Raw genomic sequence first — 22,392 nt, 5'->3', positions numbered from 1 at the left:
TAGTTTTTTTTTATACAGGATGGTATTGCCCTTATTTTTAATTGTTATACTCTTTTTACATCTGAGATCATAGAATTTCATAAATAGTTATCAAAAGTACCAGGATTATAACTTAGTACGCCAGACCAACGTTTCATCTACATAAGACTCATCAGTGCCGCTCATGTCAAAATATTAATAAAGTCAAAGAAGTACAAAGTTGAAGAGCATTGAGGATCCAAAATTCAATAAAAGTACAAATTGTCAATAGAAACTTACTCTCTACTTTTAACATGGTTGTAACAATAAAATTCCTCCTCTGGGCAGTCCTTTGGTGCTTCTGTAAATATAAACATCAATTAGTCTCCTTGTCTCTTTATAATGAACTATATCTTAAAATATCTTGGTATTTATATGTTAATCTTACCATGCCTATTAAATAGCATACTGTAAAAACCAGTTGTCAATGGTTTAACTCAAAAGATCGTTACCAGGAAGACATTAACATTATTTATCATATACTTAGCATTAATATGATAGCTTTTGCATATGTGTAACGAACGGAAGTACACAAGCCATAATTTCCCATCCAGGCTGACACCCCATATCAGCCCAGCTGATAACACATTTCAGGGGCGTCTTGTGCAAAAATCCATAACAGTGCTTCTCGAGCAAGTTACTTCCGGTGTTTCCGGTATCGGTTTGTTTACTTTTCCATTGTCGCGTCAGATATTTTTTATGACGACGTCAAAATTTACGTGAACTTTTGTGGGGATAGTTTTAAAAGTACTTGCTTACAAATGCCATTGGCAATTATGAATCATTTTATAGTACAACAAACCTGGAGTTAAAATGATCATAAAACTCTTCCAAATTTTCAATGTTTCAAAATGCCTCTATAGGAAATGTTACCATACATAATATATATGGAGGTAGTGATGCTGTTGTTGGACAACTATCGTATATTTGATTCATAACTTACTTCTTTATAAAGATTTTGACTGTTTTAGTTGTTGCATTTGTTTATTTGCCTTACATAAAACTATTGTCTGAAGTATATGATAAAGCAATTAATACATGGCCTTTTCCATATCAGCCTGGGTATCATCCCTCGACCCATATCAGCGCCTCGACTCTGTCTCGGGCTGATATAGGGGTCTCGGGATGATACCCAGGCTGATATGGAAAAGGCCATGTATTAATCTCTATATAATTAACACATAGCTGAGAGGGTGATAGAGCAGATTGGTACCCCGAAAAAACAATGTCAACCTCGGCGAAGCCAAGGTTGACAATGCCTTTTGGAGGTGTTCCAATCTGCACTATCACCCTCTCAGCTATGTGTTATTTAATTTATTATACTGAATGTCCTATCATTATTGGCTTTTACAGATTACCTTTATTTTAAAAGTATTTTCTATGACGTCACGTTCATAACAACGTTAGAAGAAAAAAACAAAAGTCAAGCAAGATGTTATTTATTTTAACAGTCGATAATAAAATCTTAGCCAAAACGTAGAACTTAAGCATTGTATTTAATTCCTTGGTGTAAATTCAATTCATTATTTTTTGAATTATCGATTTCTGATTGGTCTAGACAAAAGGGTATCATTAAAAACAATTGTCACCCACTCAGCCATGTGATAGAGTAAATTGACACCCTTGTCTTAGCCAACTAAAATCTGGCATTTTAACGTGAAGTGTAATAAAACATAATACCATACTGCAGTCAGATCCATAAAATTTCCAAGGAAACACTCCATTCTCTTCATATCATAAAATACAAGGTAATGCAAATAATCATTGAAAGATTATCAAATTCATAAACTACTGTGGATTCATTAATTTTTGTGGGTACCAATTTTTGTGGATTCGGGAAAACTTGAATGTTCATTGATATTTGATTTCTTGGTTTTGCGGAAGTCTGTGTGTATGCCTATATGAAATATGTCAATCGTTGAACATTTAATTTCGTAGTTCACTTGTAGCCACGAAAACCACGAAAATTGGTATCCAACAAAAAATAATGAATCCACAGTACTTATTCCACTGAGAGGTCTGTGTCTGCTCCATATAAGAGGGTGGTAAAGGGAGGGTGCTTGCACGAAAAAAAACGTGAAATAAAACATAATTTTACACTGAACGTGAAATAATTTCTGTAATGAACATTGCACGAAAAATAAATAATTTGATTTGAACCTTTTGTGACTGAGTCACTGTCTTCCTGTATAACATCAACTCTTTGTTTTTCTTGATATTCCCGATTTAGTATACACATTTATGATTTAATTGGTTTATTGCTTTTAAAAAAGTATTTCTTGATGATCCCTGCCAAGTGTTTGAAATTTATTTGAAAAGTAGGTAGCACGCAAAATAAGACTTTGAAAATCACGATGCACATAAAATTCAATAAGCAGGAACACATTGAACGAGGCACCCGTCTTGCACGACTGATGTCAAATAAAAAAGTAAAAACACATTGAACGTGAAATAAAAAATGGTGAGCACGTTGCACAAAAATAACCCTTTACCACCCTCATATAAGTGAAGCACATAGCCTACTTACAGGTCTTTCAGATGCACTTAATTAGGAATGATATTCTAATTTTACAAAAATAGACCCTACCTGTTGTTGTAGTAACAGGTGCTTGGTCACATTGTGTTATATCACAGAATCCAAAGTCATTTGTACCAACTTTAACCCAACACCAAGGTTGTTTGTCAACGTCAGGGTTACGACAGAACTTGTGGTCTCCCAATCCCTACAAATATCCTTACATTTACACATCAGGTAAATTAAAACAACATAAAAAGTATGTTTGAGAACTTACATTATAGTGAGGTAACATAGGAACTTGTTTTGATGTTTAAAACAGCTAATAAGAGTTCTTTTTTGAGATCCCATTCATACCATGATATTAGTTCTGTGGTTGTCATTGGGTTATGACTGTCAAATTTGGTTTACTGTTCAGTTATATATAAACTGTTAGTGTTCATGTTTGAATTGTTTCACATTAATTGGTATGTCAGTGCCTTTTATAGCTGACTCATATGGTGTATGTGTTTTTCTCAATTGAAGGCCATATGGTTTCCTATTGTTGTTTATAGCTGACTATGGTGTTTGGGTTTTTCTCAATGTTGAAGGTCATATGGTTTCCTATTGTTGTTTACATCTACTTCATTTGGAATGCAGTGAATTAATGCCTCTTTGGCAATAAAAACATGCCTTCTTATTTTTATAAAATATTAAAGAATAAAGAATTTTTAGGATCATTCAAATATTTATTCAAATTTCATAACAAAAACAATAGCACTATTAGTTACGACAAAAAGCACTATTAGTGATGACAAATAGCACATTTATAGCGTTCAGTGGTTCATTTACAATTCAACACTTTGCTGTGTTTCACTAAATATCTTCTCTAGGAGTTGTTGTCCAGTTTTATGATGGCTGTATCTCTTGGCAGCTGGTATAATCTTTGAGATGGTTCCTGATTTAACAGAATGATTGACAAAGTCCCAGCATGCTCTTTCAAGGTCATCTAGACCAAACTGTGAGGCACCACATAAAAGTCCAGCTACACATGAACTGTTGATGTCCACAGAACCACTGTGTATGAACTGTATGATCTTTCTGAAGTCTTCTAGTTCATACTTCTTCACAACAATGATCACTTTGTCTGATTGAATGGAGGTTTTCTTTTTCTTGTCTTTTTTGTCAGCTTTTCTCTGAAATTCAGCTTCTTTCTGTTTCTTTAAGATAAGATTGTACAGCACTCTGCTTCTTGTTCCTAAGATGGCCTTGACCCCATGAACTTTCACCTTGTCTGAACCCACTTCAAATGTGACATCACAAAGTTCTGGTATGGATGAAATGACCTTCAATTGTTCTGCCAGAGCTCGTGTATTTCTGTAGCTCATCTTTTCTTTTATCTTGACTGGATCCCTGTTGTAGCTGATAGGTACCAGTCTGTTACTCTGTGGTTTCTGAGTTGATGTGGATGACTCAGAGTCTGATGGTGTGGATTCATATCCAGAGGAATAGTCATCCTGTTCCACTTGTTCAAAGTCCACTAAAGCCAGAGTAGATTCACATCTATCCATTTTGTTATTGTTGTTGTATATTTGTGTGTAAATGACAGAGATATAATTTGAAATGATTTGTAATTTCACATTTTTATATTTATATACATGAAATATTATGAAATGAATTGCTCCTTTATGACAAGTAGCATTAAATGGCATAAAGATTGAGACATGGAGACATTTCTGCCAATTACAGTTCCACAGAGTTGTTGGCTTGTCTACAGCTTGGGGTTATCATGGTATTCATTCATTCTGTTGATTAGTTGATTGGTTAGTGAAGCTAATTTGATTAATTATATTATAACTTAATCACAAGGGGGAAATATAATCATGCCTAATTGGTTGAATTTAATTAAAGCAATATTATTTATAAAAGCTGACATTCAAAATTATCTTATTTTACCCCAAAAAATCTTAAACAACAGGAAAGAGAAAGAAATTGTTCATGAATATTTTTATGTATCATTAACATTATTTGAAAATTAAATAAATTGTAGGTGTTTCTTAATAAAATAGAAGGGGATATATTCCATATTTTATACTACATCATACAAATGATCATGTATGCCCTGATGTTATCTTTACAATTTAGGAAAAATGTTTTTTTAAATAAAATTCTTAACTTAGTCAACTGGAGATACATGTAGCAACTCATTTTCTAATTCAAAAAATTATTAGTAAGAAAAGTCATATCTATTTTTAGTTCTGTACATGGTTTAAAAAAGTATAATTCTGCACACTGTTCCCCAAAAAATATTATATATACATCAATCAGTAAAACTTAATATATAACTTGTCAAAACACAATTATTTAGCAAGAACTGCATGCAACTTAAGAGATAGCAGTATTGTATTTGAAGCTTTAAGGACGGCCATCAGTAATTTTACTGTCACAAATTTAGTTTACCTGGCAACGCATAATTACAACATTTGTTTCCGAAAAACTTCAAATACAATACAGTTATCTCTATCTAATGCAAAACAAGTTCATAATTAAATCACAATCTTTATTTCAAAATTCCACGAAAAGATGTTATCTTCTTTGGTACGCGTGAAGAAATAGCATTAAAAAGTGGTGCACACTGAATAACCCGTGTAGTGGGTTATCTTAAAGTGTGCACCACATTTTTATGTTATTTCAAATAGACAGATAAAATATTACAGTGATTTCTTGTAACTTAATTCTAATTCAATTCTAGATCAGAGTAAACCAGGAAAAAATGTTGATGATGTCACAGTCATATGACTAAATTATGTCTATGAGCTGATAAACAAAACAATGTCAGCCAATCAGAAGACACATCCAAAATTAAATTATTAATCTATGATGTGAAATATTAAGCAAACCTTGGAAAATTTCATTTGATATCTTCTTATTAATGTATATCAAATTGTGTTTCTTCATCCATAATTAAAAGATATTAAAATTTGAGAAAAGAATGCTCATAAGATTCCAATATCTTGTATTTAATTTGAAAGGGCTGATTTTTTTTTAAAAGTAGTTTTCTTTTAGACTTCACATTAAAAAAAAAAGAATTAAGCAGGGATGAAAACATGATGAGCAAAAACCCACATAAGTTGATACTAATTTATGATCAAATTGTATAATGGTTCATAATTACAACATTTGTTTCCTTTTCCTACTCTGATAATTCAAGACAGTATTTGTGTGAAATGAACTAGACATTAACAATTAAGGGGAGATAACTCTGTAATCTGCAATCATTCTAACCAAAAGTTAGTTTAGTTTAAACATATTTTATTGTTTAAAATGAAAAAAGGATCAGACACAAGTTATACAACTTAATAACGTCTTCTCCAAAAGTTATCTAGAGATTTCTCAAATTACCAAATAAAGATTAACAAAAGACCTCCAGTAGTCTTAACTCAGAATAAGGGTACCTTCAAAATAGGATGGATAAGTCAGTGGGGTCTTTTGCCAAAAATAGGATGGTTAAGCCGGTGGGGTCTTTTTCAACAAAATAGGAAGGTTAAATCGGTGGGGTCTTTTCCAACACAATAGGATGGTTAAGATGGTGGGGTCTTTTTCAACAAAATAGGAAGGTTAAATCGGTGGGGTCTTTTCCAACAAAATAGGATGGTTAAGTTGTTGGGGTCTTTTCCAACAAAATAGGATGGTTAAGTTGGTGGGGTCTTTTCCAACAAAATAGGATGGTTAAGTTGTTGGGGTCTTTTCCAACAAAATAGGATGGTTAAGTTGGTGGGGTCTTTTCCAACAAAATAGGATGGTTAAGTCTGTGGGGTCTTTTCCAGCTATGTTTTGTAATTTTTGTAAATTGATCAATTCTTACAAAGACTGGCACTTGAAAGTAATATTACCCAAGACCTGATAAGTTACACCAAATCATATCTTAATTTACCAAGATTTTGGAAAACATTGAAGACTAACAAGTATGTAAAGGTTTCATTAGCTACATTTTATATCTCATGAATTTCCACAGTGCCTTGAATGCAGGTAATATTAACACAAATAAAATTAAGAATGATAAGGAGTAATATGTCAAAGAGATATCAATCCATCCAAAAAGCAAAAAAAAGTTCATCACACTTTACAAGGTAGTTTGTGGTGTGAATTGATACTTCTTTTCTAACACTTATTTTAATGAAGAATTAACAGATAAAGTGTAAATTGAAATAACTATAAGAAGAACCATCATAAGACTTTCTGCACATTATATTGATCCAGGTTCTGATTATGATATTGAATGTAAATATGAGGTAGACTATTGCCCATTTCAGATTAGCATGCTTTGTTAACTGTATAACCATTATATACACTCCAATCACTCTAAGGAATCATAATAGGACAAACTGGTTCTGCTTCTTGACCCCTATTTAATGAGCAAGCTCGGAAACACCATTGATCACAAATAAAGACAGCTTTTTTGTATATATATTTATTCATTTATCTATAAATTAATAATACAAACATAGCACTAATTGTTATAACAAAAGTTAGGCACTGAACAGTCATTTACAAGTCAACACTTTGCTGTGTTTCACTAAATATCTTCTCCATGAGTCTCTGACCAGTTTTATGATGGCTGTATCTCTTGGCAGATGGTATGATTTTTGAGATGGTCCCTGATTTAACAGAATGGTTGACAAAGTCCCAGCATGCTCTTTCAAGGTCATCCAGACCAAACTGTGATGCACCACATAAAAGTCCAGCTACACATGAACTGTTGATGTCCACAGAACCACTGTGTATGAACTGTATGATCTTTCTGAAGTCCTCTGGTTCATATTTCTTCACAACTATGGTCACTTTTTCTGATTGAACTGAGGCTTTCTTTTTCTTGTCTTTTTTGTCAGCTTTTCTTTGAAATTCAACTTCTTTCTGTTTCTTTAAGATAAGATTGTACAGCACTCTGCTTCTTGTTCCTAAGATGGCCTTGACCCCATGAACTTTGACCTTGTCTGAACCCACTTCAAATGTGACATCACAAAGTTCAGGTATGGATGAGATGACCATCAATTGTTCTGTCAGAGCTTTTGTATTTCTGTAGCTCATCTTTTCTTTGATCTTAACTGGATCCCTGTTGTAGCTGATAGGTATCAGTCTGTTACTCTGTAGTTTCTGAGTTGATGTGGATGACTCTGAGTCTGATGGTGTGGATTCATATCCAGAGGAATAGTCATCCTGTTGTACTTGTTGAAAGTCTACTAAAGCCAGAGTGGATTCACATCTATCCATTTTGTAATTGTTGTATGTGTGTAAAGACAGAGATATAATTTGAGATAATTTGTGCAGTCATGTTCTATATATTTATATAAATTACTTTTTATGAAATGAATTGCTCCTTTTTGACAAATAGCATAAAATGGCATAAAAATTGAGACATGGAGACATTTCTGTCAAACTACAGTTCCACTGAGTTGTTGGCTTGTCTTTGGCTTGCGGTCATCAAGGTATTTTATCAATTCAGTTAATTGGTTGATTGGTTAGTAAAGCTAATTGTGGAAAACAATTATGTGTCAATAATTAGAATAAATAAATTTCAATGAATTATTTCTAAAAAATAGAAAAAGATTTTAAAAAATAATATAAAATTGTTGGTTGTTTTTATCATAATATTTATAATAATCTAACCAATGAGCCCGAGGAAATAATGAAGATATGTATCAAAAATAATAAACAAGGATAAAATATATATTGTTGGAATTTTTTTTTTTTTATAAAAACCTGACATGAAAACATTCTCTTCTTATGTGATAATCCTTTTAAAAATGTATAAAAAAAAAAATTTGGATAAATATTATTAAGGCAACTGTTCACTAAATACCAAGGGATATATTTTTTACACAAAAAATGTTTAGTTTAGATTCAGAAAACCCATCTTTGTAAACAAATATTCTAGCAAATAATTCATTTAAATAGAAATTCACAATTCAATTATAAACCTTTGCATATCAAACAAATGTTCATCTCTTAAATATAAAAAAGAAGATGTGGTATGATTGCCAATGAGACAACTATCCACAAAAGACCAAAATGACACAAACATTAACAATTATAGGTCACTGTACAACCTTCAACAATGAGCAAAGCCCATACCGCATATAGTCAGTTATAAAAGGCCCCGATAAGATTTCTAACTTCAAAGGAAAATGCAAACTTCAGGTCCAAATTTAAAAATACATTATTTTAGTTTCAACCATTTTCTGTCTTAGGGTTTATAGACAGGAGAAGATTAGCAAAGACTATAATCTTAATCATTGGGAAAACATTTTTTTAAATCAAAGATGCAACATCAATAAAATGTCACTTTGAAATGAAACTTTATTATTTTTTATAAAATTTAAAATGAAATATTCAATTTAATTTGTGTTTTCCTCTTATACTTTTAACAATTAGTTCCCATCCTCAGCTAAACCAAGTTAGACTCAGCAATATATATAAATAGTCCTACCTTTTCAGGGTGGGTCCATGGATTGGCATAATTAGATAAAGTCCATCTAGTACATGGTGTACCATCTTTGGTGACTGCAGTAGTTCCTCTATACGACTCACCATTATCAGTGTAACATTCTAATAAAATATACCTCTTTTAACAGTTTTTCTTTATAATTTTTGGCAAATATGTCTATACAACTAGATTACAAGTACAAAAAGTATTATAAAACATATGAGAAGAATAAAACAAAATTTTTAAGCACGTAATTCAGAAAGTTTGCTAATACTCTAAACACATGCTGAACTGGATGTAGTTGGATGCTATGAAGATTAACAAATATAAAGTAAGACTGCTTCTTGATACAATGACAATTTGCATGTATTTTCTTGAACTGTTTCATATTTTTCAATGTCAGTGCCTTATATACTGTGGATTCATTATTATTCGTTTGATACCAAGTTTAGGGTATTTTGGTAGTACAGTTGAACCATGAAATTAAATGTTCAATGTCAAATTTTCTTAAGGCTTGTATGCAAACATCTGCAAAAACATGAAATCAAATATCCACATGTAAGCTTTCCTTAATACATGAAAATTAGTACCCACGAAAATAAATGAATCCACAGTAGCTGAATTTGTTGGCGGGTACACAGTTGCCTATAATTGCTAACTTCCACTGCATTTGAACGTTGATGGATAACAGTAGTTTTGTCATTGTCAATCTTACCACATCTTTTTACTTTCATATTCTCAAGTTTCAGAAGTGGTTTATATATACTAACCCTCTTCTCCTGCTCTAATGGACTGACTATACTCATGTTGGCGTGGGGTCTCACATATAAAGTAAGATTTCTCCCTCCTGTCTGGTTTACAGGGAGCACTATCAAAGAAGTAGAAACCTACAGGTGAAGGTCCATGTCCTGGCTGCTTATATTTATTACTGAGAGTCATACACTGGTACTTCCCTTTACTTTCAGAGGGCTCGGCACCAAACTGAGTTGGATTCCATCCTGAACGAATGATAAAAATTTTAATTAGAATAAAGCATAAAATTTGTTCCGTACACTATGGCAATACGTGTTTATAAAAATATAAAAACATGAAATGAAGTTTTAACTTTTTCAGACCAAATAATTCAATTAAGGTGGTACCTAACACTACAGGGAGATAACTCTGTAATATCAGCTAAACGTTTTAATCACCTTGTGTTGTTAAGGAAATACTAAGCTTCTCAATGATGAAAACTAGTCTTTGTCAAACTGCTATGTAACCAGTGTAATTTTTCTGATAAAATGGTTGGTTCAAATTTTTTGAAATTTTTATATTTTTGTCAAAGGGTCAAAGTAAATACTTTGTCAAAATTTTATAAAAATTAAACGAGCCAAAATAATTTTAGTCAAGGTGTTGGGTACCACCTTAAAAGAATATGTTTAATGAAGAAATACTAATTTATAAGAATTCCCAACTGATTGCAAATTTTTTATGCTTTTAAACGCATTATATCAATAGACAACTTTCAAGTTCGATGCATTTCCGTCAAAAACTCTGGTTTTAGTGAACCTCATTTGAGCGTTTAGGGGTGTCGTCACTTCCATTCCAATATTGAGCGAGTGGTTGGAAAACTTTAATTTTATATTGTACGAATTATTCTGCAAATTGAATTCTCAAAATTAACAATCAGCATTGCTGTCATTAGGGAATTGGCATTAAGTACCTACAGAACAACCATTATTTCTTGTTTATCCTGCACAATGATGATCACTAAGACGCTTGATGAACTTAAGTAGTGCAGGGATACAGGCGACCCCCTCTATCTGGTAAATGACGTCATAAAGGCGTGTATAATTGACAAGTTTTTTCCAGTGACGGATGAACTCAAAAGTGGTCTATTAAAGTGTAATATTTCATATTTATCTAAAAAAAGAAAAGAAAATCTTATGCATAATAGAATTTACTAATTTGTCATTCAAATTTACTCAGGTGTTTAATAATTTATACACAGCTATCGGTGACATTATCAGAACCAATACCAATGATTGAGCTAACTCTATGTATTTAAAATTTGCTTTTTGTCATTTGAAAACATTTCTTATCAGGAATAGGGGAGTCACCAACTGACTGAAGTACTTTCCTTGACAGTTTTTATCTAAGGAACTAAAATACACAAACCAGGGAACCATTTTTTGTAGCTCATCTTCACTAATTTTTTCTCCATTTTTCCTTTCCATTTTTTCTTTCCATCTTGTTTCCTTGTAATTTTCTGCCATTTCCATACAGAACCCTTCTTCTTGCTCAATTTAGAACTCAGAATTACTCTGTCAATATCTGAAGAATAAATTATACTCCTATACATAACTTCAACCAAAATATTTGTAGTAACCATTATGATTTTTGCTGCAGCCAACTTAATTTTAATATCTAATATATATCAAAATTTATTTTTCAATTGAGACAATGAAATATGAATTTGTAACTTCAAAGTAACTTTCTGACAAAACAGGCATGAGGACAGGTATCTATAGCATGTATATTTGGAGGTTGTATGTTGACCTCTTTATGTCTGATTTGGGCAATGTTAGGTTGTAAAATGTCTCGTGGACTTTTAACTTATGTACATATAATCTATTTCAATTAATTAACCAATGAAATGAGATTATAAGTTAAAGGGCAAATGAAACTTGTCAAACGAACATATTCTTGATGCAATCAAACTTTATTTTTTTACCAGTCATACAGTCAGGCAGGAACCAGACCTACCCTGGTTATTTAAAATACCAAACCAAAGAGTTTTCAGTTGTGTTTGAAACACATAATTCTACAGGATTCAAATTACGAATTCAATTAACTTCTTGATTTCTGGAAATCAACCAAACAAGATGGTCTAGTATAGCTTTGAATGTTACATGACAAAACATTCTAACACATTTTTACTGGATTTAAACGGTGATCACTGGTCAATTACCTTTTTCATGTCTGGACAGTATGTTAGATACAAAATAATGTTCTGCTTCCATCTCTATCAGAGCTAGATGTGACTGGCCATTCTGACCAGCACATTCCTTTAAAATCTTCTTTAAGTTATCTCCCTTTTGGAAGGGTTTGATCATATAACATGAATTCTCTCCAGCTATCCATTCTCCTGAACTCGATTCACCACAATCTGTAATGGAAAAAAGAGATAATACCATGAAATGGAGACCATCTAATTGTCTTGCTATTTAAAGGTTTTAATAGATACTACAGTAAATGCACAATTTATTGCAATGTTTTAGTTATTTCGAAAAATGCAACAGGATTGTAATTGCAATAATTTAAACTCGCATTTTGAAATATTTTATATGAAATGAGCAGGATTTTTCTCAATATCGAAAATATTGAAATTACATTTTAGTCTAAAATGACAAAATTGCAATAATAAATGCACACAATAATTGCTGAATTTACAGTTTATTTATGTTATTTATGTAATGATACTAAATTTGTTGTTGATAGGAGGCAGAACTTCTTACTGTGTATATTGTTTCAAAATGTCACGGGCACTATACATTTTTTAGGTGACATCTAAGATGATTTTATGACTTTTTGTTAGTGGATAGCTGTCTTCACAATCAGGCCATATCTTCTTATTTTTATACTGTATGGATAGATGAACAGTGGTCTCTCTTTATTGAAGCACTTCGACCATTAAATTTACCTGGCATACCTGTTGTATCCAGCATGGCACAAGTAACATACCTGTTGTATTCTACTCAAACTTTATTAAGTGATAGATATCTAAATAGATATAAGAAAATGTGGTATGAGTGCCAATGAGACAACTCTCCACCCCAGTTACAATTTATAAAAGTAAACCATTATAGGTCAAGGTATGGCCTTCAACACAAAGCTTTTGCTCACGCCAAACAGCAAGCTATAATGAAGCACCAAAAATTACTACCTATAGTGTAAAACCATTCAATTGGGAAAAGACTTAATAACCCATAGATACAGGATGGACAAGGGAGCAGTAAGTTCTCAATACCTATTGACTCACTAGATAATACATGACACAGGAACTCACAAGTTGAATCCTGAGATTTATTAGTCTGCACTGGTACTGCATGGATAATTAAGCAGTAAACTGTTATCATCCAGAAACAGTATTGTATTCACTAGATTTACATGTTGTATCCTGCCTGACACAAGTAACCTACCTGTTGTATCCTGCCTGACACAAGTAACCTACCTGTTGTATTCTGCATGACACAAGTAACCTACCTGTTGTATCCTGCCTGACACAAATAACCTACCTGTTGTATCCTGCATGACACATGTAACCTACCTGTTGTATTCTGTATGGCACAAGTAACCTACCTGTTGTATTCTGTATGGCACAGGTAACCTACCTGTTGTATTCTGTATGGCACAAGTAACCTACCTGTTGTATTCTGTATGACACAAGTAACCTACCTGTTGTATCCTGCCTGACACAGGTAACCTACCTGTTGTATCCTGCCTGACACATGTAACCTACCTGTTGTATCCTGCATGACACAAGTAACCTACCTGTTGTATCCTGCCTGACACAAGTAACCTACCTGTTGTATTCTGTATGGCACAAGTAACCTACCTGTTGTATTCTGTATGGCACATGTAACCTATCTGTTGTATCCTGCCTGACACAAGTAACCTACCTGTTGTATCCTGCCTGACACAAGTAACCTACCTGTTGTATTCTGTATGGCACAAGTAACCTACCTGTTGTATTCTGTATGGCACATGTAACCTATCTGTTGTATCCTGCCTGACACATGTAACCTACCTGTTGTATCCTGCATGACACAAGTAACCTACCTGTTGTATCCTGCCTGACACAAGTAACCTACCTGTTGTATTCTGTATGGCACAAGTAACCTACCTGTTGTATTCTGTATGGCACATGTAACCTACCTGTTGTATCCTGCCTGACACAAGTAACCTACCTGTTGTATTCTGCATGACACAGGTAACCTACCTGTTGTATCCTGCCTGACACAAATAACCTACCTGTTGTATCCTGCCTGACACAAGTAACCTACCTGTTGTATTCTGTATGACACAGGTAACCTACCTGTTGTATCCTGCCTGACACAAGTAGCCTACCTGTTGTATCCTGCATGACACAAGTAACCTACCTGTTGTATTCTGCCTGACACAAGTAACCTACCTGTTGTATCCTGCCTGACACAAGTAACCTACCTGTTGTATCCTGCCTGACACAAGTAACCTACCTGTTGTATCCTGCCTGACACAAGTAACCTATCTGTTGTATCCTGCCTGACACAAGTAACCTACCTGTTGTATCCTGCATGACACAAGTAACCTACCTGTTGTATTCTGTATGACACAAGTAACCTACCTGTTGTATTCTGCATGACACAAGTAACCTACCTGTTGTATTCTGTATGACACAAGTAACCTACCTGTTGTATTCTGCCTGACACAAGTAACCTACCTGTTGTATCCTGCCTGACACAAGTAACCTATCTGTTGTATCCTGCCTGACACAAGTAACCTACCTGTTGTATCCTGCCTGACACAAGTAACCTATCTGTTGTATCCTGCATTACACAAGTAACCTACCTGTTGTATCCTGCATGACACAAGTAACCTACCTGTTGTATCCTGCCTGACACAGGTAACCTACCTGTTGTATTCTGTATGGCACAAGTAACCTACCTGTTGTATCCTGCCTGACACAAGTAACCTACCTGTTGTATCCTGCCTGACACAAGTAACCTACCTGTTGTATTCTGTATGACACAAGTAACCTACCTGTTGTATTCTGTATGGCACAGGTAACCTACCTGTTGTATCCTGCCTGACACAAGTAACCTACCTGTTGTATTCTGTATGACACAGGTAACCTACCTGTTGTATTCTGTATGGCACAGGTAACCTACCTGTTGTATCCTGCCTGACACAAGTAACCTACCTGTTGTATTCTGTATGACACAGGTAACCTACCTGTTGTATCCTGCCTGACACAAGTAGCCTACCTGTTGTATCCTGCCTGACACAAGTAACCTACCTGTTGTATCCTGCCTGACACAAGTAACCTACCTGTTGTATTCTGTATGGCACAGGTAACCTACCTGTTGTATCCTGCCTGACACAAGTAACCTACCTGTTGTATTCTGTATGGCACAAGTAACCTACCTGTTGTATTCTGTATGGCACAGGTAACCTACCTGTTGTATCCTGCCTGACACAAGTAACCTACCTGTTGTATCCTGCCTGACACAAGTAACCTACCTGTTGTATTCTGTATGACACAAGTAACCTACCTGTTGTATTCTGTATGGCACAGGTAACCTACCTGTTGTATCCTGCCTGACACAAGTAACCTACCTGTTGTATTCTGTATGACACAGGTAACCTACCTGTTGTATCCTGCCTGACACAAGTAGCCTACCTATTGTATCCTGCCTGACACAAGTAACCTACCTGTTGTATCCTGCCTGACACAAGTAACCTACCTGTTGTATTCTGTATGGCACAGGTAACCTACCTGTTGTATCCTGCCTGACACAAGTAACCTACCTGTTGTATTCTGTATGGCACAAGTAACCTACCTGTTGTATTCTGTATGGCACAGGTAACCTACCTGTTGTATCCTGCCTGACACAAGTAACCTACCTGTTGTATCCTGCCTGACACAAGTAACCTACCTGTTGTATTCTGTATGACACAAGTAACCTACCTGTTGTATTCTGTATGGCACAGGTAACCTACCTGTTGTATCCTGCCTGACACAAGTAACCTACCTGTTGTATTCTGTATGACACAGGTAACCTACCTGTTGTATCCTGCCTGACACAAGTAGCCTACCTGTTGTATCCTGCCTGACACAAGTAACCTACCTGTTGTATCCTGCCTGACACAAGTAACCTACCTGTTGTATTCTGCCGGACACAGGTAACCTACCTGTTGTATTCTGTATGACACAAGTAGCCTACCTGTTGTATTCTGTATGGCACAGTTAACCTACCTGTTGTATCCTGCATGGCACAGGTAACCTACCTGATGTATCCTGCATGACACAAGTAACCTACCTGTTGTATCCTGCCTGACACAAATAACCTACCTGTTGTATCCTGCATGACACAAGTAACCTACCTGTTGTATCCTGCCTGACACAAGTAACCTATCTGTTGTATCCTGCATGACACAAGTAACCTACCTGTTGTATTCTGTATGACACAGGTAACCTACCTGTTGTATCCTGCCTGACACAAGTAACCTACCTGTTGTATTCTGCATGGCACAAGTAACCTACCTGTTGTATCCTGCCTGACACAAGTAACCTACCTGTTGTATCCTGCCTGACACAAGTAACCTACCTGTTGTATTCTGTATGACACAAGTAACCTACCTGTTGTATTCTGTATGACACAAGTAACCTACCTGTTGTATTCTGTATGACACAGGTAACCTACCTGTTGTATCCTGCCTGACACAAGTAACCTACCTGTTGTATTCTGCATGACACAAGTAACCTATCTGTTGTATCCTGCCTGACACAAGTAACCTACCTGTTGTATCCTGCCTGACACAAGTAACCTACCTGTTGTATCCTGCATGACACAAGTAACCTACCTGTTGTATTCTGCATGACACAAGTAACCTACCTGTTGTATTCTGCATGACACAGGTAACCTACCTGTTGTATCCTGCATGACACAAGTAACCTACCTGTTGTATCCTGCCTGACACAAGTAACCTACCTGTTGTATCCTGCCTGACACAAGTAACCTACCTGTTGTATTCTGCATGACACAGGTAACCTACCTGTTGTATCCTGCCTGACACAAGTAACCTACCTGTTGTATTCTGCCTGACACAAGTAACCTACCTGTTGTATTCTGCCTGACACAAGTAACCTACCTGTTGTATTCTGCCTGACACAAGTAACCTACCTGTTGTATTCTGCCTGACACAAGTAACCTACCTGTTGTATCCTGCCTGACACAAGTAACCTACCTGTTGTATTCTGCCTGACACAAGTAACCTACCTGTTGTATCCTGCCTGACACAAGTAACCTACCTGTTGTATCCTGCCTGACACAGGTAACCTACCTGTTGTATCCTGCCTGACACAAGTAACCTACCTGTTGTATTCTGCCTGACACAAGTAACCTACCTGTTGTATTCTGCCTGACACAAGTAACCTACCTGTTGTATCCTGCCTGACACAGGTAACCTACCTGTTGTATTCTGCCTGACACAAGTAACCTACCTGTTGTATCCTGCCTGACACAAGTAACCTACCTGTTGTATTCTGCATGACACAGGTAACCTACCTGTTGTATTCTGCCTGACACAAGTAACCTACCTGTTGTATTCTGCCTGACACAAGTAACCTACCTGTTGTATCCTGCCTGACACAAGTAACCTACCTGTTGTATTCTGCCTGACACAAGTAACCTACCTGTTGTATCCTGCCTGACACAAGTAACCTACCTGTTGTATTCTGCCTGACACAAGTAACCTACCTGTTGTATCCTGCCTGACACAGGTAACCTACCTGTTGTATCCTGCCTGACACAGGTAACCTACCTGTTGTATCCTGCCTGACACAGGTAACCTACCTGTTGTATCCTGCCTGACACAAGAAGCCTACCTGTTGTATCCTGCCTGACACAAGTAACCTACCTGTTGTATCCTGCCTGACACAAGTAACCTATCTGTTGTATCCTGCATGACACAAGTAACCTACCTGTTGTATCCTGCCTGACACAAGTAACCTACCTGTTGTATCCTGCCTGACACAAGTAACCTACCTGTTGTATTCTGCATGGCACAGGTAACCTACCTGTTGTATCCTGCCTGACACAAGTAACCTACCTGTTGTATCCTGCCTGACACAAGTAACCTACCTGTTGTATCCTGCCTGACACAAGTAACCTACCTGTTGTATTCTGCATGGCACAGGTAACCTACCTGTTGTATCCTGCCTGACACAAGTAACCTACCTGTTGTATCCTGCCTGACACAGGTAACCTACCTGTTGTATCCTGCCTGACACAAGTAACCTACCTGTTGTATCCTGCCTGACACAAGTAACCTACCTGTTGTATCCTGCCTGACACAAGTAACCTACCTGTTGTATCCTGCCTGACACAAGTAACCTACCTGTTGTATTCTGTATGACACAAGTAACCTACCTGTTGTATCCTGCCTGACACAAGTAACCTACCTGTTGTATCCTGCCTGACACAAGTAACCTACCTGTTGTATCCTGCCTGACACAAGTAACCTACCTGTTGTATCCTGCCTGACACAGGTAACCTACCTGTTGTATCCTGCCTGACACAAGTAGCCTACCTGTTGTATCCTGCATGACACAAGTAACCTACCTGTTGTATTCTGCATGGCACATGTAACCTACCTGTTGTATCCTGCATGACACAAGTAACCTACCTGTTGTATCCTGCCTGACACAAGTAACCTATCTGTTGTATCCTGCATGACACAAGTAACCTACCTGTTGTATTCTGCCTGACACAAGTAACCTACCTGTTGTATTCTGCCTGACACAAGTAACCTACCTGTTGTATCCTGCCTGACACAAGTAACCTACCTGTTGTATTCTGCCTGACACAAGTAACCTACCTGTTGTATTCTGTATGGCACAAGTAACCTACCTGTTGTATTCTGTATGGCACAAGTAGCCTACCTGTTGTATCCTGCCTGACACAAGTAACCTATCTGTTGTATCCTGCCTGACACAAGTAACCTACCTGTTGTATTCTGTATGACACAAGTAACCTACCTGTTGTATTCTGTATGACACAAGTAACCTACCTGTTGTATTCTGCATGGCACATGTAACCTACCTGTTGTATTCTGTATGGCACAAGTAACCTACCTGTTGTATTCTGCATGGCACATGTAACCTACCTGTTGTATTCTGCATGGCACATGTAACCTACCTGTTGTATTCTGTATGACACAAGTAACCTACCTGTTGTATTCTGTATGACACAAGTAACCTACCTGTTGTATTCTGCATGGCACATGTAACCTACCTGTTGTATCCTGCCTGACACAAGTAACCTACCTGTTGTATCCTGCCTGACACAGGTAACCTACCTGTTGTATCCTGCCTGACACAAGTAACCTACCTGTTGTATCCTGCCTGACACAAGTAACCTACCTGTTGTATTCTGCATGGCACAGGTAACAGACACAGCCTCTGAGATCTGACATTCTTTACTGGTACTGTATGGACAACTGAGAAGTGATCTCTCATCACCAAGGCACTGTACATTGTTCAGTACAAATGATGAGCTGTCCCACTGTACATTATTCAGTATAAATGATGAGCTGTCCTGCTTATTTTGGTCCGCTGTATTCCTGTACAAGGGTCTTTTTGCTCCTCTGAAGAAAAAAACAGTAATATAAAATTAAATCAATCTTATATCCGCATAAAAATTGAAGTAAGATTTTCTACATGACAAAATAATTACTCCAATCAATTGTATTTTTCTTTAGTTATATACTAAATACTTTAAAAAAAAACTTATTATACCAAGTATTTTCTAACACTAGTGATTACCATAGGAATACACTATCCTCCACATGCAGATAGAAATAAAATTATCAAATAAGGTGAGAGTGTTGGACATACTTACAAAGTGAATCCTAATTGTCTGCAGGCTACATCAGCATCTCGGTCATCCCAATCATCATCACAAACAAGGCCCCATTTTCCACCTCTATATATTTCCAATAATCCCTCATTGTAGCCTCTAAGGTTCTTGTTGACACCTAATCTGTTAATTTAATGAAAGTGTTTTAATAGCTCAAGAATATCTAAAAGAAAAATAACCATAAGAATAATCATTGTGTTTTAAATCTATGAATTCCCCATCCTTCATTGGATACCAATTAATAACATTTTCCTGGATTTCATAGAACATGGTAAATCACAGGAAATATATATTTCCTATACACAAATCTCAAGCTGTTTTTCAAGAATGAAATAATTTGAAGGGTCAATCTGTGTAAACAAAGCCACCAAAAACAATCAGTTCTGACTGTTGACATTATATGAAAAGCATTGTAATGTAGGAAATTTACCAGAAAGTGCATAAATATGAAAGTCTTCTATTGGAGAGAAGGTAGAACTTGATCAAATAACAATTCATACATCTACTAAAATTGTGTATTGAGTTGAAAGTCGAAATTGTGAAAATGGTATAAATTTATTAACAAAAATTCAGTTATTTTTTTATTCCACAAAATATGTAAAAATAGATGAGGAAGTAAAGACCCCCCCCCTTTTCAGTTAAGTTTGTGCAGAAATTTTATTTATTTCTGTCTAAAAGGATCCAATTGCTAATGCATAGTCATGATAAAATAATGGAAATTCCAACTCTTAGGAAGAAATTGATTGGTGTTAAACAGCAACTATCAGCACTTTTGCGATATTGTGAAGGCCATTTCTTATATTTGAAGTGAAAGAAATCAAAAGACTGGACACAACCACAGGCACTTGTCTCAGACAGAATTTTCTATATACCTTACACCGTTTAAATTTTTGGCTCTGATGCTTTTCTTTCGCAGCAAGGCATCATAAATAAAACAAGCTATGTGTGAAGTTTAGTGATATAAAGCTCTAAGTTTCTTCTATATTTTTCATAATATCAAACTCAACATTATAAACCTCAAAACTTACTGATAGAGACGAAATTGGATACCGGAAACCTTTAAACTAATCTACAGAACAACTGCGGTTAAAACCAAACATTTCCACATATCCCAAAATGGATTTAATGTTTTCTATATACATTCCCCCTGTATTTTTCTATAAAGTTAGCAGTCATTTGGTAATAAATAGATAAATAAGCTTTATTTAGGGTCGGCAAGGTATACAAACATAGACAACATAAGCACTAATGAGCTTTTAACCGACATATGAGACATTTTTAACAATATAACATTTATAACAAGACCGCACAGAATATAATACACATGCATGGTGACTGATTAATGGTTGCCGTGCCTGTCATAATTTTTTTTATAACTTTATTGGTTTGTCATCAATAAGACCCCGTTTTTTGTGTTTCACATATGTCATGTCGAAGCCTTTCAAAGCAAGACAGTGGTGTAACAGTACAACATAAGAAAGAACTATAAAACTTGAATCAGTCGAAAAAGGTTGCTCATGCCTACATTTATTCAGCTTTTGTATTTTGACATTTTTCCCGAATATACTTGTCTTATATGTCATTTTGGTGATTGAAACTTAAAAGCAAATAAATCCAACTCGGGCTGATGCATATACACAATTACAAAAATAGTCGGATTACCTTATTCGTTGGCCACTGAATGGTTCTATCAGCTCGTCAGTGCTTGATTTCGCTTTCTGAAAGAACAAAACAAAACATGACTCGAAGAAATATATTAATGGTCGATTTTTGCCTATCGGGACATAATAAGCAATACATAAAGTTCTTGTGATTAGTAAAGAATTTGAATTTGACTGTCATATAGGTATATTCGACTACTTCATATAATGGCAAATTTTATTCATGATGAGGGATGAGGTAGGATCATCATTCAAGACATTTTATGTAAAGGGATGCAATAACAAAAAAGTAGCTTTCGAAATTGAAGGAAATATTGTTTCTCCTCATATGAATGAAGAAATTATTAAGTATCTTAAGTTTGCATATACAGATAATGTATTAGGTTTAAAAAGTAAAACAAAGTGTGTTTGTATATACTCTGGCCTCCTATAGTCCGATCGAGTCGACTCATCATGACTGAATTCGCAACTGTGAATTTATATAGCCCTTACAGCATATCTATTTGAATGTGTGGCAGAGTTAAAGAAAATACGCTTATTATATTATTTATTATGAAGACCATGCAATCAATCCTATATTGTTAACTACATATTGAAATGGGTAACCATTGTTTAATGGTAAAACAAACCCTACAGTAATTTACAATTAACAGAGAAAGTTTCCCTTTAATAAACAAGCACATTTAATACACTCAGAATAATAATTCTTACAACTGCGGTGAGTAATCTAATGTTTCGTATTAGGCAGTCCACTCACTAAATGAGAACAAGTAGAGTCACACCCACAAGTAGCCGTATATATAAACTAAAAGTATTCGAGTACAAACAGAAGACCAAGTAGAGTCACACCCATAAGTAGCTATATATATACTAAAAGTTTCCGAGTACAAACAGAAATTAAATCTAAACAATACCTTTCTGTTGTTTCTGTTCTTTTTCTTTAATTGTACATAGTTGACCATCAATGTCAAAACAATCACTGTCAGAATATAACTTTGGAAATCCATCTTTGATTCTTATATAAACATAACTTCACCAGAGATCTTGTACCGATGTGACTAAATATACAAATAT

General features: G+C 35.4%; 1 protein-coding gene across 4 annotated transcripts in view; it reads right to left on the bottom strand.

Annotated features, from left to right (window-relative positions):
* LOC134725709 (deleted in malignant brain tumors 1 protein-like) overlaps positions 1-22,392 on the bottom strand; it is an 85,292-nt gene extending 62,900 nt beyond the window's left edge. For 2 of the 4 annotated variants that reach the window (XM_063589739.1, XM_063589738.1), the window contains exons 1-10: positions 22,233-22,392; positions 21,320-21,375; positions 19,640-19,780; positions 19,162-19,385; positions 11,947-12,144; positions 11,154-11,309; positions 9,767-9,994; positions 9,000-9,118; positions 2,606-2,741; positions 259-319 (exon numbers count right to left, since the gene is read on the bottom strand). In XM_063589739.1, coding sequence (XP_063445809.1) covers positions 259-319; positions 2,606-2,741; positions 9,000-9,118; positions 9,767-9,994; positions 11,154-11,309; positions 11,947-12,144; positions 19,162-19,385; positions 19,640-19,780; positions 21,320-21,375; positions 22,233-22,325 — 1,412 coding nt within the window. In that variant the 5' untranslated portion in view covers positions 22,326-22,392. Of the gene's footprint in view, positions 1-258; positions 320-2,605; positions 2,742-8,999; positions 9,119-9,766; positions 9,995-11,153; positions 11,310-11,946; positions 12,145-13,209; positions 13,232-13,945; positions 13,968-19,161; positions 19,386-19,639; positions 19,781-21,319; positions 21,376-22,232 lie in introns of those variants that run through there. The other 2 variants (XM_063589740.1, XM_063589741.1) reach the window with 2 other exon arrangements.

Source organism: Mytilus trossulus, chromosome 7 (assembly GCF_036588685.1).
Source record: "Mytilus trossulus isolate FHL-02 chromosome 7, PNRI_Mtr1.1.1.hap1, whole genome shotgun sequence".
Lineage (NCBI taxonomy): Eukaryota > Metazoa > Mollusca > Bivalvia > Mytilida > Mytilidae > Mytilus > Mytilus trossulus.
This window is presented reverse-complemented; position numbering and strand designations above follow the sequence as displayed.